This window comes from Schizosaccharomyces osmophilus, chromosome 2 (genome assembly GCF_027921745.1).
Source record: "Schizosaccharomyces osmophilus chromosome 2, complete sequence".
Lineage (NCBI taxonomy): Eukaryota > Fungi > Ascomycota > Schizosaccharomycetes > Schizosaccharomycetales > Schizosaccharomycetaceae > Schizosaccharomyces > Schizosaccharomyces osmophilus.
The window spans coordinates 1618991-1645393 of record NC_079239.1 but is presented as its reverse complement, the minus strand read 5'-3'; the positions used below and the strand labels follow the sequence as shown (position 1 = coordinate 1645393).

General features: G+C 38.3%; 9 protein-coding genes across 9 annotated transcripts; 7 read left to right on the top strand and 2 right to left on the bottom strand.

Moving 5' to 3' along the window:
- Positions 1–391: 391 nt before the first annotated feature.
- On the top strand, positions 392–2335 carry mdm31 (mitochondrial inner membrane protein Mdm31; the record flags this gene model as incomplete). The annotated part of the gene is made up of 2 exons (XM_056182039.1): positions 392–2065; positions 2177–2335. 2 exons carry the CDS (start codon positions 392–394, stop codon positions 2333–2335), a joined length of 1833 nt encoding a protein of 610 aa, XP_056037940.1.
- A 395-nt stretch (positions 2336–2730) lies between these two features.
- On the bottom strand, positions 2731–3162 carry mug151 (Rpd3L complex subunit; the record flags this gene model as incomplete). Its single annotated transcript, XM_056182038.1, has 1 exon — positions 2731–3162. The coding sequence occupies one exon, from the start codon at positions 3160–3162 to the stop codon at positions 2731–2733; it is 432 nt and encodes a 143-aa protein (XP_056038806.1).
- A 933-nt stretch (positions 3163–4095) lies between these two features.
- sdd3 (mitochondrial protease Sdd3) lies at positions 4096–7239 on the top strand (the record flags this gene model as incomplete). The annotated part of the gene is made up of 1 exon (XM_056182037.1): positions 4096–7239. One exon carries the CDS (start codon positions 4096–4098, stop codon positions 7237–7239), a length of 3144 nt encoding a protein of 1047 aa, XP_056038805.1.
- Positions 7240–7560: 321 nt separating this feature from the next.
- Positions 7561–9721, top strand: orc3 (origin recognition complex subunit Orc3; the record flags this gene model as incomplete). The annotated part of the gene is made up of 2 exons (XM_056182036.1): positions 7561–7596; positions 7652–9721. The coding sequence occupies 2 exons, from the start codon at positions 7561–7563 to the stop codon at positions 9719–9721; spliced, it is 2106 nt and encodes a 701-aa protein (XP_056038808.1).
- A 2830-nt stretch (positions 9722–12551) lies between these two features.
- Positions 12552–14105, top strand: SOMG_03244 (transcription factor Hsr1; the record flags this gene model as incomplete). Its single annotated transcript, XM_056182035.1, has 1 exon — positions 12552–14105. The coding sequence occupies one exon, from the start codon at positions 12552–12554 to the stop codon at positions 14103–14105; it is 1554 nt and encodes a 517-aa protein (XP_056038807.1).
- A 465-nt stretch (positions 14106–14570) lies between these two features.
- Positions 14571–17915, bottom strand: snt2 (Lid2 complex PHD finger subunit Snt2; the record flags this gene model as incomplete). Its single annotated transcript, XM_056182034.1, has 1 exon — positions 14571–17915. The coding sequence occupies one exon, from the start codon at positions 17913–17915 to the stop codon at positions 14571–14573; it is 3345 nt and encodes a 1114-aa protein (XP_056038377.1).
- A 98-nt stretch (positions 17916–18013) lies between these two features.
- On the top strand, positions 18014–19181 carry ppk13 (serine/threonine protein kinase Ppk13; the record flags this gene model as incomplete). Its single annotated transcript, XM_056182033.1, has 4 exons — positions 18014–18135; positions 18178–18644; positions 18687–18892; positions 18945–19181. 4 exons carry the CDS (start codon positions 18014–18016, stop codon positions 19179–19181), a joined length of 1032 nt encoding a protein of 343 aa, XP_056038375.1.
- Positions 19182–19875: 694 nt separating this feature from the next.
- Positions 19876–20460, top strand: gid4 (GID complex subunit Gid4; the record flags this gene model as incomplete). Its single annotated transcript, XM_056182032.1, has 1 exon — positions 19876–20460. The coding sequence occupies one exon, from the start codon at positions 19876–19878 to the stop codon at positions 20458–20460; it is 585 nt and encodes a 194-aa protein (XP_056038382.1).
- A 1659-nt stretch (positions 20461–22119) lies between these two features.
- Positions 22120–26289, top strand: wis4 (MAP kinase kinase kinase Wis4; the record flags this gene model as incomplete). Its single annotated transcript, XM_056182031.1, has 1 exon — positions 22120–26289. The coding sequence occupies one exon, from the start codon at positions 22120–22122 to the stop codon at positions 26287–26289; it is 4170 nt and encodes a 1389-aa protein (XP_056038378.1).
- Between the last annotated feature and the right edge of the window lie 114 nt (positions 26290–26403).

The following is a 26403-nucleotide window of genomic DNA, read 5'->3' as shown; positions in this document are numbered from 1 at the left end:
ATCTGTAGTTTCCATAAAAAACTGTCTCCATAATTAATTCATTAGAACAAAATTGTAAATATAATAAAAAAGTTATTTTCAGAGATATAAACTTGCCAAATTCCTTATTGAAATTTACGATAAGTTTTGTTGTCACAAAGTATCATTTCCCTCGAGCATTATTTAAAGCTAGAAAAACGAAAAATTTAATCTTCATCCCTTTGACGTTGAATTCCTAGTATCAAAGTACAATTCTTTGACTGTACAATCTTTACCACTCCGTATTCGCTTTGCTCCAAGTCATCACTTTCACTCCATTTTCGAGTTTTTCTGCTAATAACCAGGGAAAACAGTCTTCTTATGATCGAAACATATCCAGATAGCTAATTATATATCTGACAAATCCTAGTTGATGCTTATATCTAGTCTTGTAAGGTCATCTGCGAGACTCGTGCAATCTCCCGGACTTCGACTAGTACCTGTATATAACTCTTCATTAACTCTCTATGGAATAGGAGCCAGCAAAAAATGTCGGCAATTGTCTACGTTAAATGGAATACCTTTAGTTCGACATGAAAGGAAGGGCCAAAGGCGCCTTCCTACAGTCCAAATCCTCCGTGCGATACGATTGCAGAAGCAATTTCTAAAATTACAAGGATTCTTTCGATTGTATTCAACAGAAACCCCTTCAAAACCGCGTATACCTCCTCCCGCATTACCTTCTACCTCATTGCAACCACCAAGGAAACCCTTGCTTTCACGATTTTTTTCCAGGATAAAGAATGTTCTATTTAGGCAAAACAAATTTTTGACGCTTGATAATGCTACAGCTTTCTTCAGCTGGTGGCTCGTCAGCCATCTTGTTTGGATTATCCTTGGAACGACTACTTTCTTTTCTATATTATTGTACACACTTAATTCAGTGTCGGCTCAAGGGTATTTTGGGAAATGGATTGGACAATTAATGACAAAAAATACTGGTTTCGAAGTTGTCTTTGAAAGCGCGATTGTTCCCAATTGGAGAAAAGGTCTAATTACATTTAACAAAATTCAAGTTCGAAGGCGGCCAGAAGTTTTATCCACAAATTTAGAAAATGCATCAGACAAGCCAGATTATGAAGAAGAATATATGGCCTTGCGACAGAGTTACGATTACGATGCAGCACCCTCGGTCTCTGAAGACATTCAAGTACTGAAGCAAGGAAACTATACCCAATTTGACTTGTCGATAGACAAGGCTGATGTTTCTTTTAGCTTTGCCAGGTTTTTGAATGGAAAGGGAATTGTTAAAGAGCTTGTCATAAGCGGAGTTCGCGGTGTTGTTGATCGACGATTTGTTCAATCGGATCTTTCGATAGATCCTAGATCATACCGAAGACAACATAATTGGGGAGATTTCGAAATTGAACGCTTCAAGCTGGAAGATTTACGGGTTACGCTATTGCAGCCTGATAATTTTAGACATTTCCCTGTCAGCGTCTTTTTCTGTGAACTTCCCAAGCTCAGGAAGCAATGGCTATTTTTTGATGTAATGAATGCTACAAACTTGACAGGAAGTTTTGACAACAGCATGTTTACGATACACAGATTGCAGCTCAAGCCAGATTCACCTTATATGAAGCCATATGAACAATCGCCAGACATGCGACATGGAAGGCTTAGAATTGATAATCTTGCTATTGATCATTTGAATCGAGGGGTTTCAGGTGCCTTCGGATGGATTAATGATGGAGCAGTTGACTTTTCAGTAAACATTTCTTGTCCTTCAGAACCTGCTCAAAGTTCGTTGAAGCGTTACATTGATCAGGTCTTATTGAATGCTAAGTTAACAGAAAAGAAAGAATATCCAGTTCCTGATGTATATTTTGATGTGGATGTTCAATTGCATAATCCAAAAGCGGCTATACCTATTTTTACCAATCAAATGGGCTACGTGAATAATGCTTTACTTCGACCGATCGTTGCTTACATTAATTCAACCCGTACCTTTATTCCTATAATGTGTCATTTATCAAAACCGTTGTCAGATTTCGATGGAAGCTGGACCTTTTATGATAGTGGTGTACTGCAAGAAATATCTTCGCAGGTAAGTATGACCCTATTTGGATCTGTAAAGAGAAAACTATTTCCAAGAAGTCCATAGGACATTGTAGGTCGGTGTTGGCGGATAAAGTATGTTATACTAACATTTGCCAAGGTATATGATTCATTTGCAGAAGACGTGTTAAATCAGGAGCTTCGAAGGAAAAGAATTCGAAAAGTTGGGTATTGGAGTTTACAACGTATCTTACATCTCATTCTATTATCTTTGCAGGAATTAGCTCCTACTCCAGCGCCAGTATCACACGCCAGTTAACAATATGACATTACGGACATGGGGGCATTTTATGATGAAAAACACTGCATTACAGATACCTCAAGAAGGACGTTTTAGAGGAAAGAAGAATTTTCTTGGGTTTCTCTGTGTATAAAATAATAATTATGTTTTCTAGTTTTTTGATCAATACTATTTATTAATCATATTCATGATGACCTTGGCTCTGGTTAGGTTTTAAAGGATTCACAAACATCGCTCGTCCAGCGTCCTAATCGGACATATATAAACAGAATAGAATGACAGAAACGGATATACCAGTATCCGTTGAGTCCTGTAACGCAGAAAATAAGATTAGTAGTTTGACTAATTGAAAAGAAAGACACTCATCAACCATGGAACAAAAGAATCCCATTAATCCACACATTGTGTTATTTTTACGCTGAAGACTTTTGAAAGGCAATTTCTGTTCGATTTCTCTGATTTTGCTCTCGTTTTCTGATCAAATCCTCTTGTGCCTCTCGTAAATATTTCGCATAAGCTTTAATGGGAAGACTTTGAGGAGTCCAAGTTGCCGAAGGCATCATGGATGCCGTAGGCTCAGATATATGTGCATATTCTTGCAAAGTATCTAATAACTTAGGATTTAAGAAATTCTCATTATCCACGAGACGAGCATGGAAGTGTACATTGTTTGTTTTTAATTCTAAAAACTGTTTAATTTTCTTCTTTAAAAGGCTGTCAGCATCTTCTTCAGGCGGCGATGGGAAACACCAATTATTCGTTTTGGATGGTACCCACAAAGGCTCCCCAATCTCAAAATCCTGTGCTTCTTTCTCTTCGTCTGATTCGTAATTTACTAGTGACATGATTCTTTATATAGAGAAACGAATATATAAGAATTATTTCACTTGCTGATCATCAAAAGGCATAGTATGTTGTACTTGGTGGAGTTATTTTATTCTAGAGTCTGAAGAATTCGGCGTAAATTCAAGATTGCTTTATTTTGGTGTCAAATAGATCAGAAAAACAACATATTTAAAACTCTTACTTTCTTTTTTTTTTATTGGAAAAGTAGCTCAAGTATTCAAAGTTCTCTATTAAAATACCTACAATAAAATGGTCAATTCTCACTATTTACATGAGCAAGCAAAATCAAAGTTATGATTGATGAGTGAAGTACTAGTTTTATTCATAAATTGTCTGTCAGAATAATTTACTCTTCCTATCTTGCTAACACATGATGTTCCATTAATCAAGTAGCAGCAAACGAGTTTTTAAACAGGAATAATGTCTCTCTCCTTTTAGCTATCTTTGCTCGTCAAGGAAAGACAAGAATGTCGGATATGAAGCGTCCATAATTATCAAGTTTCTATTCCAAGTAACCCATATTTGATGACTATGTTTGGTAAACAAATGCAGTCTACCAAAAAGGTTAGCATTTTATTCACCTACAACAAGGGAAGGAAACACTGAAAATCCTATATAGAAATTCATTTTATTTAAATTAAATTTAACTTATCCTAAAGTTGTAAATAAACAAACCGATCATAAGAGTAACATCGTTACCCTTGGTTTTTTTTAATTGCAAGTATTTATGAAAATATCCAAGAGCCACCTTTGAGTCGCCTATTTGTTAAACACATTACAAGTAGGATAGATCCTTATAGAGGGTTCTTCGAATTGTCTTCTTGTTTCTGCAGGTATTTCCTCCAGGTTATCAACGATTATTATCGTTTCAGTTTAGTAAACTGGAAAATATTCGTTACATACCGTTGAACAGGGCTAGTTAGATCGCACAAATGGTTTCAAAGAAATCTGAATTGGAGTTTCGACAAATAGCTTCTGAGCGACTCTTAAACTATGAAGTAAAAAAGTGGACCAACGATGCCACTGGCTTTACGGTCGCGTGCGTAAATACTCCCACTACTAGAGTCAACGGCTCCTTTGTCGTAGCTACGGAAGCTCATGACAATTCTGGATGTCCTCACACTTTAGAGCATTTATGTTTCATGGGTAGTAAGAAATATCCTATGAATGGCATCCTAACAAACTTCGCTGGAAGAGCATGTGGTGACATTAATGCTTATACCGATGTTGACTCTACAGTTTATGAACTATCTTCAGCCGAAGAAGATGGGTTTCTTAGACTACTTCCTGTTTTTGCCGATCATGTGTTATTCCCACTGCTTAGCGAGGATGCTTTTTGTACAGAAGTATATCATACAAATCAGTTTGGAGAGGAATCAGGAGTCGTATATTCTGAGATGCAAGATTCGCAAACTTCCGAAGTTGATGTTATGTTTGATTGTATCCGAACAAATCAGTATCCCCCTTCCAGCGGTTATTTCTACGAGACAGGAGGACACCCGGACGAACTTCGTAAGCTATCTATTCAGCAGATTCGTGATTACCATAAGGCTATGTATGTTCCTTCGAATATATGTCTCGTGGTTGCTGGTTCCATTGAGGAAGAGCGCCTTCTTGAGACTTCCTCATCAATTGTTAGAGATATCATTGATAACGATTTAAAGACTCCTGAGGGCTGGGTACGACCATGGTCTCAAAAAGACAGTACTACTCAAATCCCTAACTCTTTAGTCAAAAGTGTGAACTTTTCGTCGGAAGACGAATCCACAGGCTCACTTTCAATTGCATGGAACGGCCCTTCTTTACTGGATCAATTTAAAATTTTTGCTATACAAACGATCTGTGATTTCCTCAGCGAATCCGCCGTGTCTCCTCTCAAACAGGCTTTCGTTGAGATAGAAGATCCATTTTGCTCTTTTATATATTTTTACGTATTTCCAAAAGATCCTTGCTCTATTCAGTTATTTCTTGACAGTATCCCTGTTGAAAAGATAGATGGTTTGGTTGAAAAGGTTTTATCTCTTTTATCCAACCTCCAAACCATCGACATGAAAAGACTGCATGATTACCTAGATACCCAAAAAAATCAATACCTTACCGCGCTGGAGGTGACTCCACGCTTGCTATTTACAAAGGTTCTTACCCTTGATCATGTTTACGGCAATAGAGACGGATCAGATATCTCAAAGTTTATGGAAGGCTTATCTTACAATGAGGAATTGAAGAAATGGTCTGAAAAGGACTGGATAAATCTTATTCGGTCTACATTTATCGAAAGCCATTCTATTTCAGTCTTGGCGCTGCCGTCATATGAAATGGCTGAAAGAGTTAAACAAGAAACAAATAAAACGTTGAGCGATAGAGTAAATTCTCTTGGCAAAGAAGGGTTAGAGGCTATAAAGCACAAGCTTGACTCCGCAAAGGCAAAAAATGAACAAAAGCTTCCCTATAATTTGGTTTCCTCATTCAAAATTACTGATCCCAGTCAAATACATTTTTACAATTCCACGACTGCTAAAACAAAGTGGTCGGGACAAGATTTTGAAAATGATGTCCAAAAGTACATTAATTCTGACGGGGAGGACCTTCCACTGTATGTACAATTTGATCATATAGATTCATCGTTTGTTAGTATTGTTACATATTTCGATACCGCCGATATTCCACCTGCTTTGAAACAATATCTTTCCGTATTTGCCAAATATATACTAGCAGCTCCAGCGGAACTAGAGAATCTGGGGGTTATTTCTCACGAAGAGGTTGTAAAGCGACTGGAGCGTGATACTGTGCTTTTCGATGCATCTTTGTTATTTGACAAACCTTCTTGTTCATATTCTTACTATGAAACGAAGCGAGAATTATTTTATTTGGAATGTCGGGTAACTAGAGAAAATTACCAAAAGGGCATTTATTGGATTGGAACATTATTGACAGCCACTTTGTGGGACAAGAACAGATTGCTTTCAATTATAAATCAATTGTTGGCCGATATTCCATACCAGAAGAGGGATGCTGAATGCGTTTTGCCATCCTATATTGACATTAGATTGTACAACGAAAACTCTTTGAAGTATACTCAGAATACATTGACTCAAGAAAAGGTTCTTCGTGAACTTCGTCAAAAACTTATCGACAGTCCAGCTGAAGTGTTTTCGTCCTTTGATGATTTGAGAAATCACTTGTTAAAGTCTTTGTGTCCACGCGTTCACGTGATAGGTGATATACTCCAAACGAATGGTGCTGCCTCTTTGTGGACGAACTTTGTCTCCCAAATTCTCCGAAAGAAAACTTCGGGCTCTCAGGTACCTACTTCTTTTTCGAGACTTCATCTGCAAGAGAACGAATTTAAGCCCCATAGCTCTCTTACTGTTATTCCCATGCCTTCCAATGAAAGCAGTGATTTAGTTATCGCCATTCCCGGCATAAAAAGTTGGAATGATCCCAATCTTCCCGTCGTAGTTTTGATTGCAAATTATTTGGGATTAATGGACGGTCCTTTTTGGAACAGAATTCGTGGTTCTGGCTTAGCATATGGATTCAATATGGGAATAGACATTGACGGAGGCTTATTATTTTACTCTATTTTAACTTCATCTGATGTTTATAGAGCTTGGTCATCTAGTAAAGACTTGTTAAGTTCAATTCTTTCTGGAAAAGTTTCAGTTAACAGTTTTGACTTGGAGTCAGCCAAGTGTATGGCATACAGCACAGTGTCGGAACTTGAAAATAATGCCTTTTATTCCGCTAAAAACTCTTTTACTTTACTTTCAATTAAAAACTTGAGGAAAGAATGGGATCGCCTATTTTTAGAAAGGATTGCTGCTGTTACGATTGATGAATTTATGGAAAGTCTTAAAAAATTCTGTTTACCTTTCTTTTCTCCAGAGAACAATTTGGCTGTTCTTACATCTTCACTTTCAAGATTAGATCAAACTGTTTCTGAGTTTCAGTCTGAAGGGTTTGATGTTAGCGTGAAAAGTATCCATGAAATTCAAGGTTTAGAACCCAGTTCTGATGAGGAAGAAGAATCTGAAGAAGATGGTGAGACTGGTTCTACAATTTCCGAGGAAGAATAAGTTTGTACATCGTGCCTTGACGGCGATTTGCCATTTTTTTTCCTCTGGACTAGTGGACTAGTATAAAATAAATATGTTAATTTATTCAATTATTGAATGTATCTATTAGAAGAATTATTCAAATCTTTTATTTTTAGATATTTGTGGGGTTAAGCGTAGCTTATTTATGTAAACTTGTTATGCCAAAGACGCGAGCTGCTGTTCTAGTCGCGGCTTCATACAAGAAACCTATTTGCTTCGAATTTAAACGTTCATGTCTTAAAAAGTGTAACTAATAAGGATTATTTGTTGGTATTCTAGATAAAGCCAAAATATTAAAAAATGGCGTCTATTTTAAAACACGACACCGTAAGCAAGGTATGTTTCGATGAGTAGTGAAGAAGTGTTTTCGAAACTAATGAAGAATTCATAGGGATGTTATTACGTGAAACCTCGTAGACAAGAAGAAAAACAGCCTTTACAAATAGACAACTTATTTGTTCCTCTAATAAGGAATCAAGAACCTATGGAATGGGTGAATTTACGAAGGGAGCTTTGTCGGAATGTCATGCAAGAATTAAGTGATGTTGTTCAACAAGCAACTTCCGAGAGCAATGCCAAAGTGATTCAACAACTAACGGAGCATGCGCTGAAGAGTACGTCCGGTGGACAAAAACTCAAAGCAGCGATTTTATGTGACGGAAGCAGAAATACGTTTCATCTTCGATTTTTCGAGCAGTTAAAAGAAAGGCTTTATCAGTTGGGATCAAAGCGGTTTGTTGTACTAGATCTGAAGAACTGCAGTGACCTGAAATCCTGTTTCCGACAAATTAAAGGTGGCTCCTTCGGCCTTGGAATTTTATCTTATAATATGGAAGAATTGGGAGAAAGTATTACTTTGGTTTTGCAAAATGTGGAGGATTGCGATCGGCGATTACTAAGTGCATTAATGGAAACGCTGAATATGATTTCACAAAAGTCGAAGGAGTATCACGTGTATCTGATATTTAATTTGAAGATACCTCTAGAATTATTCGATGCATCGCTGGACTCTACGTTTTTTAGCCATGTGCAGCCTGAGGTATTTAACATGAAAGCCACGACGGAGATTCTGGAAAGTATGTTTACTCTTATCGATGAAAACCTAAGTTTGAAGTTTGGATGGAGAACTAGAAAGCTATTTCGGTCGATGTTTTACGAAAGATCTTGGAGTGTTGAAAAAGTTGTTAGTTGCTTGCGCTATGGTATACTTACACATTTCTACGGAAATGCTCTTAGCCCTTTACCTTATTTAATTGAAAGTAACCAAATGGAAGCGATATCGCCGTTTTACTTGTCTGTGCTACGGACAGTTCCGAGCTTTCAGCATCGGATCGAACAGATGCTACGGGATGTCGGGGCAAGTACGAAAGAGTACATTTACGATCTGTTAGAAAATGATGATGTTTTTTTAAAGTATATAAAAAGCAATTTTCAAGAACTGGAAAGACGAGAAAAGTTTTTGCGTGAGCATGTGAAATGCTGGCAAGAGTTAGAAGAGCATATGAACCGGTCAATAAAGGTGACATTTGGGGAGTATATGGAAATGTTTCTGGAAGGATTATGGCTTGAAAGTGAAGAGTATCAACGTATTCGGAAAGACATGTTGCGATTGAATTCTCGGCAAGCGTTTATTTGCATGGAACACCTGATGAAGCATGTGTTTTCTGGATTGCGAGTGACGAAAGGACTTGAACTTGCAGAGGAGCTTGGAGAGCTTGTGAATGGATCGAAAGGCAAGTATCTAGAAACGGTGGAGATGCGAATGAAGAATTATAGCGGAACGGAGCATACGCGGAAAGTGATGGAAACCGGATTTGACAAAAGCATTCTGCGGTACTCGAGATGGTTAAAAGAATTGGTACAATTATTGGATGAAGAGATTGAGCATGGGAGATTGGGAACGCAAGGGATAGATGGGTATCCGTTTTACGAGGTTTTCTTTTTCGACTACCGGCGCCCGCTGGAACAGGGGTTTTTGTCTGGACACCAGCGAAGCATTATCCATAGCTCGTGCATGAACCCAGAATATTACATTGGTATGCAGAGGAATGAAGCGAGTTTGAAAGAGAGTCCAAATCGATCGTGGTTGCCGGATTTGTCTATTCTGTACAAACTGTATAGTGAGTCAGGAGCATTTTTGAATCTGTATGATTGGTACATGGCGTTTTCGGAAAACTTGCAGGTATCGTCTACAGAAGAGCAATCGCAATCGCAGTCGCAGTCGCAGCGGCCGTCGAAAAAGCGCAAGCTTCCAGAGGAGCCTAAAGGAGAAGACGAAGGTGAAATGGAAAGCGAGACTGACTCTGAAAAAGATATCGACATGGACGAGAAAGCAAGCACGGAAAATGTTGAATTGCAGTCTCGATTTTTATTTGGACTTGAAGAGCTACGGTTTTTAGGGTTGATTAAACCGACGACGCGCAAGACCGACCATGTGATGAAGACGATTTATCATCATTAAAAATTGCGATGTAGGAGCAATCGCCAAAAAAAAAAAAAAAATTATTTCTTTTTCTATTACTACTCACTTCTCCCTTTGCCATTTCGTATCCTAATGCATTCCTCGCTACTACGATATTACAAAAGAAGGCGATTTTTTGATAGCAAAGCGAGAGAAAAAGTGAAGAGAGGGTTAAGGGGGACGGACGGTTTGGAGGAGGGAAGAAGAATTTTTTTTTTTTTTTATATAAAAAGGAAACGATTTATTTCAAGATGCTCCATGCTCCATGCTCCATGGAGATCCTCGAGGAAAAGCATATAATAAAGGTTTGAGGAAACGAAACAGGCAGACTGGACTCTATTGGAGAATTGAGAATTCAAAATGAGTTTTTTCTTGACGTCGACGAAAACAAAGTTGTTGAAAAGTATTTTATTCCAAAACTAGACGTTTGCTACATCGCATACACATTACATTGTCTACGGACAGAAACATAATCTTTAGCAACAACTACGAAACAAAACAAGAAAGAGCCTACTCGGATCAACAAAAAAAGAAAAAACGAAAAACGAAAAAGAAAAAACAAAAATGATGTAGCAAAGAAATAACAAAAGATGGTGTATTACAAAAAAGAATTCAAAATATCTCTTGAACGTTCTTTGTTTCTATCAGGGACCCCTCCCTCTACTACTACAGTCGCTACCTTTTACGTAGGTGCAGTGCCCAGTTCCTCTCCTTCGTTCGGTAGGAGGAAAGGAGAGGGGAGAGGAGAGAAGCAGGTCTAATGAAAGACAAACCAGACTGACCTTTTATTTTTATTTTTATTTTTCATTTTTATTACAAAACGACGAGGACAAAAAGACAATAATTATAACAACAAAAAAGGATCAAAACGGACGGAAATTAGGACAATCTACCTGATCTAATCTCGATGAGTGGGTATAAAATGGATCGGCCGAATTGATAGCGAGTATGCTGAACAAGAGGAATACGATGAGTCGTATGCTCAAATTTATAGAGGGAGAAGCGATCGAAAACGAAAACGAAAACAAAAACAAAAAAATTATTCAAAAGGCAAGGCAAAACGAGAGGATGGCATCTAAAGATTATATTATAATGAAAACAAACAACTTTGTCAAACGAAAAGTCGTTTCTTGCCCTTTAGGATTGTTTTCCTGCTGGATACAACAAAACACCCGGGGAAAGTTGTGTTTCGTTCCGTTGCATAGCCTTTCCACTGGGTTTTTGTCCTTCTCATGATTGGTATGAGTGAGTCTTCATGATCCATAGGGTTGCGTCAAGGTGGAGGCGAATTCTCAACGCTTGCCCAATACTATGAAAAGACAGCCGAAGGGAATCCCGCCGCTTTCGGGTAGTAAACGATCGGAAAAGGAGAGACAAAGGAACCGAATTCAATTAACTTGCTCAGTCAACGAAATCCAGCGTGTGCTGGATTTCGTTGAAATTGAGTTTGAATTGAATTGAAAAACTCTTCCTTACCTCTGTTGAGACGCTTTGAAACACAAAGTGTTTCCAAGGATATTTCCAAGAATGCTTCCAGGAATGTTTTCGAAAGGTAAAATCTTGTAATATGAGAACCCCTCTTTTTCCCCTCATATTACAAGAAGTTTGACGTCAGCGAACCCTTTGTTTATCTGGGGAAACTTTAAAGGGTCCCGCCCACTCAAACAACCATGACGAAAAGGGAGGAGATATGCAACTTAGCCTATCCTATTGATGTTTCGTTTCTTGTTTCTTCCGAACCAATTAGCGAATTCCGCACCATATCAGGGGTATATTCGTTAGTTGAAAGATCGTGAAACTAGTGTTTATATACTGCTGTTGTTCTCTCTCTTTGTTGCAGAGCCAAACTACGAATTTTCTCCTTTCGCTAGGATTTTCATTCCTTTTTCTTAACTCTTTTTCTTGTTGTTTTTTTTTGTTTTTGTTTGTGTTTGTGTTTGTGTTTTTTTTTCTTTTATTTCGTTTCTTCCTACACAAACAAACATTCTATATTCCCCTAGCTCTGTTGTTTTGTTTCTTTCTTCTTTTTCTTTCGTCTCAGGTGTCGAATTGCTCTTGCCATTGTCCGTCTTGTTGTTGTTGTTGTTGCTGTTGCTGTTGCTGTGAGTTTTTTCTTTTTTTTTTTTTTTTGCTCCCTTCTCAATCGCTTCATTATTCATTTTGAGTCTTCTTTGAAGATATAGACTCGATTCTCTCTATCCATTCCTCTTGCTAAACTTTGTCCTACCACTGTCTCTTCGATACGGACGGGGCTTTTTCTTTGTATTTTTCTTCTCTTTTTTTTTCCAATCAAAAAGTTTCTACAATTCCTTTTCCTTCGCTTCTTCTGTTTCTTTTTTGACCTGCACTTTCCTTCCTTCGTCTATCTGGCTCGTCTCTTTATTTTTATTTTTCTTCTTATTGCTACTCTTTTGACGTTGCTTTACACATCGCTTTTTTTGGTTGTGTGTGGTCCTTATCCTGTCTTCCTTTTTCCTTTACTTTTCCGTTGAATTGAAATTCCTCCTTTTTCTCTTTGGCTTGGTTTTGACATTCTTTTCTCTGCCTTCCTTCATCTCGTCGGTCTCTAATTTTCGCTTTCGGTAACCTTGGTTCTTCTTTTCCTTTGTGCTTTTTCTTACTGCTCTTATTCACACCTTTTTCTCTTATTCTTTTCCTTTTTCCCTTGAACTCGTTTCGTTCTTTTCCTCTTTTTCCTCCCTCCTTTCTTCTTGCTTATTTGCATGATCCTGCGTTAGCGTAAGCATTAGCATTTCATCCTATCCTCCTTTTCAAAAGTCCTTGTTGGATTGCAATTTTTTTTTTCTCTTCCACTCTATACCCTTCCTTCATGTCCAACAACGTTTCGTTTTTGTCGGCCCCGTCCAATCCAACTTATTCCTTCCCTTACTCCTCTTCCGCTCCATCTCTCCAACAAGCCCCTTCTTCCTCTACTCCCACTACTGCGACAACGACTGCTTCCTCCCTTCACCATCCCCACTCCCTTCCTCTTTCCATCTCCTCTTCGGGCAATCATACCCAGCCAGCCAGCGACATTCCCTTGTCCGAACCCCTTACCTCTTTTCTCCCATCATTCTCCCAGGGTTCTCCAAAGTCCAACGTCTTTCCTCCCCAACCGTCTACCTCTGCCCCCACCGGCACTCATGTAGACCTCAATTCCTTTCATCCAAGCAAGCAGTCCTTTGTCTCTTCTCCCTACTACCCCAATACCTACCCCTCGGCTCCCTCCTCCTACTATTCCTTTAACAAAGACTCGGCAAACGATTGGTACTCCGACATAGACGGCAACCAGATTTCCCTCTCTCAGTCTGCTCCTGCAAATGACGGAATATCTTCCTACAAGCGTTATTCTCCTACTTCTTCCAACCTCAACTATAGTTCTTCCCACGTCGATTCCGACGCTTACCACCTTTCTCATTACAATGACCTACGTAGACAGCATTCTTACTTGCCTTCAGCAGATTCTTTTTCGCTTCACCCTTTTTCCAAAGAATACTGTCCCTCTTCCGATACCTCTCTCCTCACGACGCAGCCGCTGAACGAGCCCACTGGTGCAAGTGTACCCTCTTACAGTACGCTCATCTCGCACTTGCCTCCCTCGCCAAATTTGACTCCCATCAACGTTAATATGCCCATCGTTTCACCTGATTCTTCTGTAGATCCCCGCGACAGAAAAGACAAATTACCAGGTGCTCCCCCTTCCATGTTCTTTTTTGGCACTCCTTCACCAAAGGATGGTTCTGAAAAACTAGATACAGAAAAGGTTCCTTCCTTGCCGTCTATACGAGACCCCTTCTCCTTTGACGATACACAAAAGTCGGCTGCCGCTAAGAAGCACAGTCCAAACAAATCAAGGCGATCATCCCGTTCCAAAATACAGGCCCCTCGTTCGCCTGGAGGTACTTCTTTTGTCTGTCAAATCTGCCAGAAAAAGTTTAAACGATCCGAACATTTGCGTAGGCATATCCATTCCCTTCACACTACCGACAAGCCTTTTGCTTGTTTTTGTGGAAAACGCTTTTCACGAAGAGATAATTTACGTCAACATGAAAGAATGCATGCGAACTCTGGTTCTTATTTTACTCGGTCTTTAAAAAACAATAATGTGTCTCCTATTTTACCTCCTGCATCCTCTATTGCCCCAAACACCCTACCCATGTCCGTAAATGATGGAATGTCAAACAAATCTCTTTTACCAGAGCAGCATCCAGCCGTACTCCCAAAAGTTTCCCTGTTTCCGATGTATTACCCTACAGACCCCAAAATGCCGATTACTTATCAGGGTGCAAATAGCAGCACTTCCCCTTTCGTGCAACTTCCTATTACTGCTCCTAATAATTTACTAACTGGTATGAGTGATGACTATAATTTCGGTACTATGTAAAAATATTTATAAAACGGAAAACAAAAACATGGGTGTCGCCCTTGCATGGATGTGTACCATATGGGTGAATTATTATTAGACCAGGGAACATGGTTATTTATTAAAGCTTGATAGCTATTCTACCAGAATGTAATTAATTGTTCCTTCTCAAAATCTTTAATGTTAATCAAAAAGTGTTCATCTCGTTATAGAAAAGCTTTGGTGATAATTCATTCCTAGCTTGAGTCGACGGCAGTGATTTGCACAATGAAATTATCTTATACGAACAAATGTTAATTTTAAATATACACAAAGATTTCTTTTTCAATCCTGTATACAATTCACTAAACTTAGAATAAAGTGAAACCGTGACCGAAAGATAAACGAGAAAGCAAAACATCCATTATTCCTATATATTATATATATACAAAAAAATACCCCATCCGAAATAAATTAAATAAATATATCGTTAAACACCAAAAAAGTCTATACATTCGCAACGGGCACTTCGTTTTCTAAAGAACGATGAAAATAACACATATGACAAAGCCCCTCCGGCCACCAATATGGACTCATCGTAGTTGAACATCTACTGCAACTTTCTTCAATCATTTCTTGCTCTTCGGAGGGTGCATGGGACTGAGCCGCTTGTAAAAAATAAAACGCATGTTTACTTTTCATGCTTTCTAAATAAGCCTTCCAGGACTTTTTACCCAACGACGGTATCGAGCTTGTGCGAGGTATGAAATTGCGCGGAATATTACCCGGACCACGGAGTAGGATCGGCTTCAAAGAGAGGTAAGGAGTCAAATCCGCTTCATTGCTTGCAGCGGTGTGGCTGCTTAGAAAAGATAAGGTCGACATTCCAACTTCAATATCGATTTTAGGCGTATCTCTTCGAATTAATTCGAAACAAATATTCCATCCGGCTTTCAAAGCACAACTTACATGAGCAAGTGACGCGTAATTGTTATGACAATGCACACTTATGCCATGATCATGTTGACAAATTTCGCAAGTATTACCCCAAAAATTTGATGGTAAGCAACCAATTCCTAAAATGGGTTCAGTGTCATCATTTGAAATCACAACACCGGGTGTCCAAGCAGCACACAACACATGTGCCCAATTACCTTCTTCAGTTTTTTTCATCGAAAGTTGCAAATCTGTTTGACAGCATAATAAACATTCAGGTGCACTATCAAGTTCAAATTTGGTAACGAAAGTACAACTTTCGCACAACCACTGACTACTTTCGATTAACTGACTAGGTTTAGAGGTATTGTTTGCCGCACTTCTAGTTGATCGACTAGTAGATATCATGGATATCAGTTTAGATTGATCGCTTGCCCCCGTTTTACTACCTTGGCAAGATTTGTGAACAATTAGTCCACATTGGTAACATCCAACCAAATCGTCATTATTGCTTCCGCCGCATAAATTGCATTCTTTCTTTGTATTCAATGGTGATGAAGCAACTTCGGCTTTGGTTTTTGGAGTACCACTTCTTGGGTTTCTATTAAGCGGGCTTTGAAGACGCGAAGAATTTTCACCTGTTGTCTTAACATTGTTAGCCTTAGCGCTATCAATGGTCAGTACAGGTGATATACCTCGACTATCGTCACGAGATTGATAATCGCTGACGATACTACGATTGTTGGCAAACCATTGCTCCCATTCTGATGTCTTTCTTTTGACAACCTTGTCAGTTGAACGACCAAACTCAACGCTTAATGCTTGTTGCGAAGTAGTTGCATAGTACTTCCATACAATACCACATTTTTCACAAAATATGACAAGTTTATTTTTTTCTAAATTGGTGTTATCCGTTCCTGGACCGACAAAAAAGTCAGAGCTTTTGCGACTTTGACAATTACGACAAACCATCGGCTTTTTGCATTTTGCCAACTTGGAAGGATCATAAAGCTCGCGATTAGAAAACAAAGTGTACTTCTCTTCCCAACTTCCTTCTTTTTCCTTCGTCGTAGCGAAGTCTTTTAAAATCGCAGTCCCTTTTGGAGATATACTCCACGCCAAGTAAAATTGCAATAGTTCTTTTAAAGAGCAGCGAGCTTCCATATGACGATGTATACAATGCAAAGAACCTCCATAAAGTTTGACAAGCTCCCCGAACTTCTTTTCATCTATTTTAAGGGAATCCACATTTGGGAAATCGCTTCCAGTTATTAATCTTTGCAAATTGTCAAGAGCATTGATCATATTCAGCCCGTTTTGGTATAACATAGTCATGGAGACATCTAAAAGAACGAATGGAGGTATTTCAATCTTCAAATATTTCCATTGGTTCCAACTTCTTCTTAAATAGTCATCTAAGTCCGAATCATCAAGTTCCAGAGGAACTAAAAGCATCCCTGCGCGTAGATTTGGTTCGAAAAAGGGGAATAAAAATCCCTTTAAAGGAATGTTTTTTAACAATGGCCATTTGGCAAAAAAAGGTGAAAGATCTAGCTTTTCATTTTCTAATGAACGTAGATTTTGATCAATCTCTTCATCCGCTGTAGTCAGTAACCTAGGAGCTTTTGATTGAACTTCAGCAGTCGGGGAAAAAGTTGGGGATGCAATAGAGCGAACCCGTGAGGGATACAAATCAGAATCAGTTTCATTATCAAAGTCACTTCGTAAATCTATGTAACGCATGTTCCACGGGAGGCGGCGAAGCTTTGTAAAACTACTACTTGGCACCTCCTCTAAAAGTGGCACACCTGCTTCAGCAGGAGGACTTAAAGTATCATCTTGTTTTATATAGTTATCAGAGGTCATCGTAACTGAATGGGAGGACGTGTTCAAAGCAGAATCACTAGCTTTATTATTATTATCAGTATCTTCTTTAATAGAAGACGACATTTCTTCGTTTGATTCGGAATCATTATGTGCCATCAACTTTGCGGATTTGCGTAACGAAGGGTTTCTTCGTCGATGCGAAACAGAGCATAATGCACAAGTCCAACCAAAACCATGGGGCGGCTTTTTTGCCAACGGAGGTTGCACACACTTCATGTGATAATGTTTCTTGCAGTCAGCACATTGTACCGAAAGATCTAAAGAACACCATTCTTTGCAGACGTTGCAAAGTCGAGGTGTTCCCATCAAGGCTCGCCCTTTCGCTAATTCGACAATCGCAAAACTATAGTTATTCTGTAAATCAGAAAGGGTACGTTTAGGAAGATTAGTAATACTATGAACAGGTATTAGGTCGAAAACCTTATTAATGTTTTGATCAAACAGGCGATCATAGTAAAAGCACTTTGGTTGTCTTTTGTATTCATTGAAATTTTGAATTTCTGTTTTATGTTTCACGCTCACGAGTTCCTGGATGAATCCAACATTATAGATATCGCTGTGCATACTTGCGTACAAAAGACGCGTATCAGAAGAATTTCGTTGAATATCACGCGGTCGAAAAAACCAATTCAAACGAACAGAGTCATATAAATTTGTCCCAAGGCAAGATTCGGACTTCTCAAAAGACATAAGTCGAGCTATTTGAAATGGTTCGCCAGCAAATGGTGAGGACACGAAAACAAAGTCATTCGGTTGGATTCGTTGGCCATTCAATAATGTACAGTATACAATTCCATTTTTGGGTAATGGATCCAATTCAAAGGATCCTGGGATGTGCTTGATTTTCGTCTTTTCCTGCTCTGGAAGCACGAATCGTCTAGTTGTACTTTTTTGCTTATTCTCTGGCGTCACGTACGCTATGGTAACGCTATTTTTAAATCCTTTAATAACTAATCTTCTAATGCCATGCTTTTGCAGGTTCTCTTCAGTTTTTTTGCTCTGTTCACGACTCCTTTCTTGTGAATGCATGGCGGTAGATGGTAATTTGTAGAGTGGCCTTCATTGAATACTAAGCTTAATGCCACTTAAACGAGGATAGATTTGGAAAACACTTATTATACTAAAAAATGCAATCTTTCTTTAAGAATACATGGAATTCTATCAATCCGCTAATTTCTTCGCTCCTCAACAACGATTTGATCGTGTTAAAAAACGAACAGTATAAAGTGCTTCAACCACTCGGTGAAGGGTACACGACTTTACAGAAAAGAAAGAAACTAACAGTATATAGAGGATATGCATTTGTGTACCTTATTGAACATGTAGAGAATGGTAAAAAGTTTGCGCTGAAAAAAATAAAATGCCATTCAGGTCGAGAAGGCATTCAAAAAGCATTAAAAGAAGCAAAGTTTCATGAGGAATTTAATCATTCCTATTTACTTAAAAGCTTACATGTCGAAGTACAAAAGGAAGCTGATGGTGTTCAATATGTTCATATTATGTTTCCCTTTTTTCAAAAGGGCACTGTTGCACAGATTGTTCAGAATCAACATGCAAAGAGTACTTTTGTTTCGAAGCGTTATGTCTTAAGCTGGTCTCTGTGTCTTTTACAGGCCCTAAAATATCTCCATAATGGGGGTGAAGAATCTGAATTTGAAAATACCATGGACACAACAAACCTTATTGATTTAGGAGTAGAAAGCAATCCAGTGAAGAAAAAAAGTTACAAGTGTTATATTCATGGAGATGTGAAACCTGGTACGTGACAAGCAGTGAAGAGGACTAACGAATTAAAACTAGAGAACTTACTATTGAGCAACGATGTGAGTAATGCTGTACTTACAGATTTTGGAAGCATATATAGGGTTCCTTCTGTCATTTCAGATAATTCGCAGGCAATAGCTTTTCAAGACATGGCCTCAGAAAATTGTACTATGTCTTATCGAGCTCCCGAGCTTTTCCATGTAAGACCGGGTTCCACAATTACGGAAAAGGCAGATATTTGGGTAATGAAAGAAAGCTGAACAACGAAAGAAGAAAGTATACTAACGAATTTAGAGTTTTGGTTGCGTCTTGTATGCAATCATGTTTGGATACACTCCTTTTGAAAAGCAAGTCAGTCAAGGTGGTTCATTGGCTTTGGCTGTTTGTAATGCACAATACTCTTTTCCATCTAAACATCCCTACCATCCGGCACTGGTCGATTTAGTCCGTGAATGTCTACGACTGAATCCTGAACAACGACCATCCGCTGAATACCTAATCCATCATATTACAGAAATGATGAACAGTTAAAATACATCGCACCGTTTAGAAAACGGATTCATATGGGTAGATTTTTATATTGTACTATTGAGATGGGAGCTTCATACTAATAGCAACAACTTATCTAATCCATGAGCCTTGCAAATTCGCCTCAGAAAATCAAGTTTGGCTGCTAGTATTTCTGCATTCAAGCGACGTTCAATACAACCTTGTTGGAACAAGAATGACAAAAATGTATTCATCACGGGCGAATCCATGTTGCTCATGCCTTCAGCTCGAAAATACTCAGATACGGATGAACTCATGTTGGAATAAAATTCCGTCACTTACCCATGAACATGAAGCAAAAAAATTTATTAAGCATATCTGATTAAATTAAGAAAAAGTTAATAATTGCTGGTAATAAGGGTTTGTCGGCAGGTGTACAGTAAAAGAATATTGTAGGTGGTAGTGGTAGTATTCATGGTATAGCAGCAACTTAAACCATCCTAAAGGTAAAAATCAGTCAAAGAACTGTTTCAACGGTTCTTGTGTTTTTGTTGAGTACTTAAGCAATTACTTGTCAATTTATCCAGTTCTCTTGTTTTCATCCGCTCCTCGCATTTTCAATCTGATCGTTTGGATACCTAGCTTGGTTTTAGAAAAATTTTAGGTGTTGAGTCGCTTTGCATAATAGATTGAGGCTTGTTTTTATAAAATAGCTAAAAAGATACCCGAGAACAGGATGTTTGAATCTTCGTATTTGAGAAATGGTGCCCAATTCCACGGAATTCAAAAATCGGATGGTAATAAGACATTCGACGTATCCGTGACAGTATTACATGTAAATACGGAGCAATCGATGCTCTGTGGATTTTTCAAAATAAGTGGATTGAGTGGAAACAACTCATCACTTACAACATACTTTGAGGCAGAAATCATTGGAGATAAGTATGGATTTCTGACACGGTGGCCGGAATGGGGTGCTTCAGAATCAACAGATTATAAGCATTGGAAACGGCTGGGAGCTTTTCAATATGCAAAGCGGAAGGTACCTCTGCGTAGGATTAAACCCTACGATCCTTGGAAGAAAGGAACTATCTATATGCGATGGAAAGAATTGGCGATGCTGGATAAAGTGAACGATTTTCAATTCCGGAGCAGGAACTCTTCGTCCGATGTCAGTTTCGAAGGATTCTACTACATTGCCTTCTCTCAACGGACGGGACGAATTTCCGGATACTACTATCATTACAAATTTGATCATTTTCAGTATTTGGAATTGGACCCTGTTCTAAACAGGACATTCCCTGTTTTAGAATTTCTATGATATTCCGACAACCTATTTAAACGAGCAACAACTTGAATTTAATGAAATATGACTCATCCCCTCTCTCTTTATGCATTGAATTGTGCTATCCTCTAAGATCCACGACAAAAAATTATGAACGATATTTTACCTACACCCTTTTTTTCCCTTCCAATTGTTTGGCCTTGCTGTTTCCTTTCTTTCTTTATTATTTCCGCAGTAGCTCAACTACCAGGCATTCATAAAGTGCTATTCTATCCCATCTTCTCAAAAGCGCAATGGTTTCTGGGAATGTGTGAACAAATAATTGCTAATTTACAAACGCTTTATCCATTCGTTTCCAATAACATCAAATAATCACAAGCTTCTTTTTTTATTTCTCATTTTTCCCAATATACCCGTTCATGACTTATTGAATTTACGATAGTTTTGCATGATGTAGAATGTATTACGGCCTACTTTTATTCCATTAAAACAATCCTATCTTACCAGTGAAAAATTACTTACGGATTCGCCATTTATCATTCAGAAGGAGTGCAATTTCGAAAGGTACCCAGCCAATTCAAGGCGATCAAAGAAACTGCGTTCTATAATTCAACATTGTGGACGAATGTACTACTCGCCTTTGTAAGCTAATGAGCGAAATCGCATAATCTACTGGACTATTTTTTGGTGTAAACACAACTGTCACTCAGAGAAAAACAGAAGATCTTGATGACGAGGGCTTCTTTTGACAATCTTTATAACTAAAAAACGCTCATAATGAGACAATTCCCCGGATGATCCCGTACTTACTTTCTGTGAATTACTACAATTTTTGCATTAACCTAGTGAACAATTCAGAGAAATATTACCATAGTGTGAAAATTAATAAAAGTCAGTTCTTTAGCCAAATTATCAAAAGCTTGTTCTGTCAAAGACGTAATCTCACTTCTTATGAGGATAAGTATTCAATGGAAGTATACGTACTATTGTAAATGAATTGTACACAAAGTTGGATGCTTTTATACTACTTGAAATAGATAGTAATAGCTTCCAGGGATCTGGTTTACTAAGTAAGTTGTAGGCAATCTATTCAGCTAGACCAGTCAAATCTTCTAACTGGAGAAGTATATACCTCCTAAAATAACTAACAAGGTTTTTTTTTTTTTTTTTTCTGATGAAGTTTCTTTGTTGAAAACTTCCGTTGTTTACATTTTGCAATAAAGGATTCTTCTGTATTATTTTAACGCAATCCAATAAACGTATCAAGACCCTAATAATATCGTATATGGATTATGACATAGCGATTTCTAGTAATTTCCCTAAATTTCTGAGTTCCCCCACGCGCTAAACCATTGTTCTTTGGTGGTGGGCCAGATTAAGACCATTTTTATTTCTCAACTGCCAAAATCTTGTAAACACTTCCGCTAAGCTATTTTTGCATGTTTATTTAAAAGAATTTTCTATTATTTTAATTTAAATCATAATTCGCGGTTGTATTCAACCATCCTATCTTATTTACAATCAAGCCATTTGAACTTGGTTAATTCGAATTGCAGTTGTTTTGTTCAGAGGTCAGAGAAGACATCAATTCATATATCTACAAATTGCTTTTAGTGTACATTTTCAAGCTCGATACTCGTGGTTGCTCAAACAAGAGTGACCTTTACAAATCCTTTCCTTATATGAGAGACTCTAATGAACTTTGAGAGCACTCACTATACTCCGAATGACCCGGTTGATTTAGGATTAGAGCATTTGTGTGATTCCAATCAAGATATCCTTGATAATGCTCATATTACCTCTACTATCAATGCCAATGGTCGCCAACCGAATTCGAAGTCTGCCGATGATTCTGAGTCTTCAAAGCGACTCTTAAATCCTTCTTCTTTTCCTTTCTCTTCCTCTGGGATAGTGGGAGAGCGGTTCGGCCATTCTAGAAGCTTCACCGGTTCGAATCCACCTTCTTTGAATCCTGCCTATACCTCGAGTTCAAGTCCATCAATCCTTCCTCGTACTATCTCTTCTACCCACCAACATTATCCATCCATGCTCCGTTCTCCATACTATGCCGGAAATAGAAGCCATCGGAGTGACAATAATTTAAGCATTTATCCTCATATCACTCGACCCCGCGAAAGTTCAGACTTCACTCGTAATTATCAGAAGAAGTCTTTGGATCCATATTATGCATACGAAAATTCGTACTACAATCATGCCGATTCAGACTTATCTTTGCTAAACGACAAGTCGTCGCATTCTATGATATCTATGCATCATTCTGAAGAAGAAAGTGACAATGATACCGAATTTTCCGAGTCTGCTTATCCAGAGTTTGACATTGATGCGTTTTACAATGTCCCGAGCATTTTGTTTAGTGAACTTGATCTCCAAAATCCCGAGAAACGGGAGCGTCTTGAGTGGCATATGATGCTTTCTTCTGTGTTAAAAGGAGACGTCATGCAGTCCGAAAAGAAGAGAATGAATAGTACGAAACACACTGGTTATAGTAAACAAAACATCACAGACATCTGGCTAGGACTTCAAGCATGGCTCCACGGTCGTCTTATCGAAGATCAAGCTGAAGTTATCCGGAACAAACGGGAAAATGTCGATTATGTCTTACAGGAGGTTATAAATTTTGAAGTTAAACCTATAGAGTTTTGCCAAAACCCTGCATTCGAGCAGGTTGCAGAAATCCTTGGTAAAGTCGAAGAATGTGAAAGTTACTATATTTCTAGCCGCAAAATGAGAGAAGACGTTCCGTTATACGCTTCCAAAGAATTTAACGACAAGTTGAATGCTTTAATATCGTGGAGTAATGTAAAGGAAAATGTCCGAACAGAAACTGTAATTCTTCAAAGATGGGTTGGGAACGAAACATTTGATTTGACTAGCCAAATTACTAACTCACCGTCCTTCGTAGAACGGATATTTCGACAGTTTGGTTTACAAAAGACATTCGAGCAAAGAACGCTGACTACTCTGAATCGCCTTATTCATCAGGCAAAACAAACAATTGTGGAGAATGCTAAAGTTTTTGAGGAAATGAAACTTCCGACGTACGGTGCTGAACTGAGGGCTTTGGTCGATTTTCCAATAAAATTAGTGGATGAAGCTCTACGTATTCGATTGATGTACGCCAAAAAAGTTAAAGGGTCGAATTCATTCATGGTGGACTCTTTATTAGATGATTTTAAAATTGCTTTATCGGTTGCTGTACGTGTCAAATTAGAATATATTGACATAGCAAGTCCGTGTTTAGGTTGGGATTTGCCTCAAGATGTTGATGCCTGTTACAACGATATCTTGTTGGAATCTTTAAAGTTTTATTATAAGCTGCTTGCTATGAAATTGAATTCTTGCAACAAAAACCTATATTTTAAAGAAATAGACTTTCTAGAGAATGAATGGGCTTTCCTTGATAAATATGTGGGATGGATCGATGGTGGAGTTTACCAAATGGCTAGTCATTTCGGTTATTTATTGAACCGTCTTCTAATAAATGTGCATCGACATCTTGAAGCTCATTTGAGAGGGCCTGAAGAGCGTTCAACGATGTCTCTGACAAATTGGTTCACAACGCTTCTTAAGAATACGCAAGTTCGGTTTCGTAAAATCTTGCGTTTTTACGATGTGTATAACTCTCGTTTACAAAACTCTGCTGAATATGTTGTTCACGAAAATTGTTTAAATGAGATGGTTGACCGTCTGTCCTCAACTGGCCATTTTTTGACGTATACGGCCAATTTGGAGCGTGATGGTGTTCTCATCATTGCTGATGCAACTTTATTAGAAAGACCAGAAGCGATTAAATCCTTAATTGTAAGTGCCACGAATAATGATTTGGAATTCACCAAGAAAAATAAATCATACGTTTTAATTCTTTCTACTAAGCAGCCATTACTTTGGAAAGGGAGAATAATAAAAGTTGATATTCCTGATTTTCACGTTGACCTAAAAAACAATCACATACGGATTGTTACTTCCAATAATGCTGCTCATTTACAAGATGCAAAGGCTGTATTCCAGGATCTAAACACGGGTTTGGTGAGCCTCCGCATTAATTGCCGATCTAATATCGCACGCGTTTACAAGGAGTATATTCGATTTAACAAACTTTGCATTCGCATCGCTTCTACTGTTCTCGATAGTGTTACCTATGTCCGAAGGGCGTGTAAAGGTATGGAATGTTCGGATTTAATATATAGTGCCTTTGCTTTTGCAGCAGAATTTAGTCAGCGTAGTATGCGTTTCTTAAATGTTGACTCCTTAGACAATCATCTTCAGAAAAAGACTATGATTTTTGCGATTGATTGGATTGCTTTTCTTTGTGAGGAGTGTGATCCTCTCGATAGAAAAACGTTCCGCTGGGCTGTTGGTGCCTTGGAGTTTCTAATGGTCGTATTGCATGGGACAAATATATTGATGCTCGAGGACTCCAACTTTGAGAGACTGCGTGATAAGGTAGGTAAAACCATGTCTCTGCTACTAAATCATTTTGACATTCTTGGCGCTAAATCTAAAACAATTGATTTTCATGAGTTGGAAGTTGGGGACATGGATAACTCCTCAAGAATTTACCTGAATTACGGTAATGTTGAAGAGGATGAAACGATTTCGGTTTTGCAAAAGGAAATGATGCAGCGAATTGAAGAGATTGATGCTGAACGAAATGCAAAGTTACATGAGCGATTAGCAATTGGCCATGTGCTTGATGTTTCGGTATACCGAAACAGAGACTTTATCAAACTAGCTTCATCTTTATCCAATATTACAATTCGTTGGCAACAAGGTCAATTTGTTAAAAGCGGAATGTTCGGCGACGTATACAGCGGTGTAAACCTTGATACAGGTGATCTTTTAGCCGTTAAGGAAATTAAAATTCAAGACAGTCGTTCTCTTAAAAGTGCTGTTGACCAAATTCATAACGAGATGACTGTGCTAGAAAAACTTAATCACCCAAACATAGTTTCGTATTATGGTGTGGAGGTTCATAGAGAAAAGGTCTATATTTTTATGGAATTATGTCAAGGAGGATCTTTGGCAGATTTGCTTTCTCACGGCCGTATAGAAGATGAAGCAGTCGTTGGCACATATGTTTTGCAGTTACTGGAGGCTTTATTTTATATGCACTCACGGAATGTTTTGCATCGTGATATAAAACCAGGTAATCTTTTGTTGGATAGTCATGGGAATATTAAATTAAGCGATTTCGGTTCAGCGCTCTATGTACCACCTCCAGAAGATTCTACAGTTGGTATCGAAGATATTCAGCTTGAGATGCATAGTTTGGCTGGAACCCCGATGTACACAGCCCCGGAGATTATCGTAGGAACTAAAAAAGGAAGGTTTGGTTCTATGGATATTTGGGGACTTGGATGTGTGGTTTTAGAGATGTTGGCTGGATGCACTCCTTGGAACCAAATGGACAATGAATGGGCCATTATGTATCACATTGCGGTAATGCATACCCCAACAATTCCTTCGAGCTATCAAATTACTAGTCTTGCTAGGGACTTTTTAGAACGCTGTTTTGATTGTGATCCAGAAAGACGTCCTACTGCCCTTGAACTGTACTTGCATCCTTGGGTTACCAAGTTGCGTGAAAAGATAGGAATTGCAGTTCCTATTGAAATGCAGGAGCTAATAAATACGCATAATGAACTGGCTATGGAAAATGAACGTAATAAGAAGCTGAATGACATGTTAGCGGCGGAGAACGATGAAAATATGAAGATTGTTGAAAATGCTATTCCGCCAATTTCTCCTTATTCTTTAGACAAGGTTGTGGACGGATTGAATGCAGTCGAGTTGGAAGATGAAAGTCAAAGGTCACCTTTTTCTGATTCAGAATCCGCTACTTAGTTTGTGATTTTTGGATGTTATAAAAAAGCTAGGAATTGTTGAATCCGTTTCACGAAATTTTTTTTACGAATTCGGTAATCTGTGACTATATTTATACGTGTATACTAATGAAAC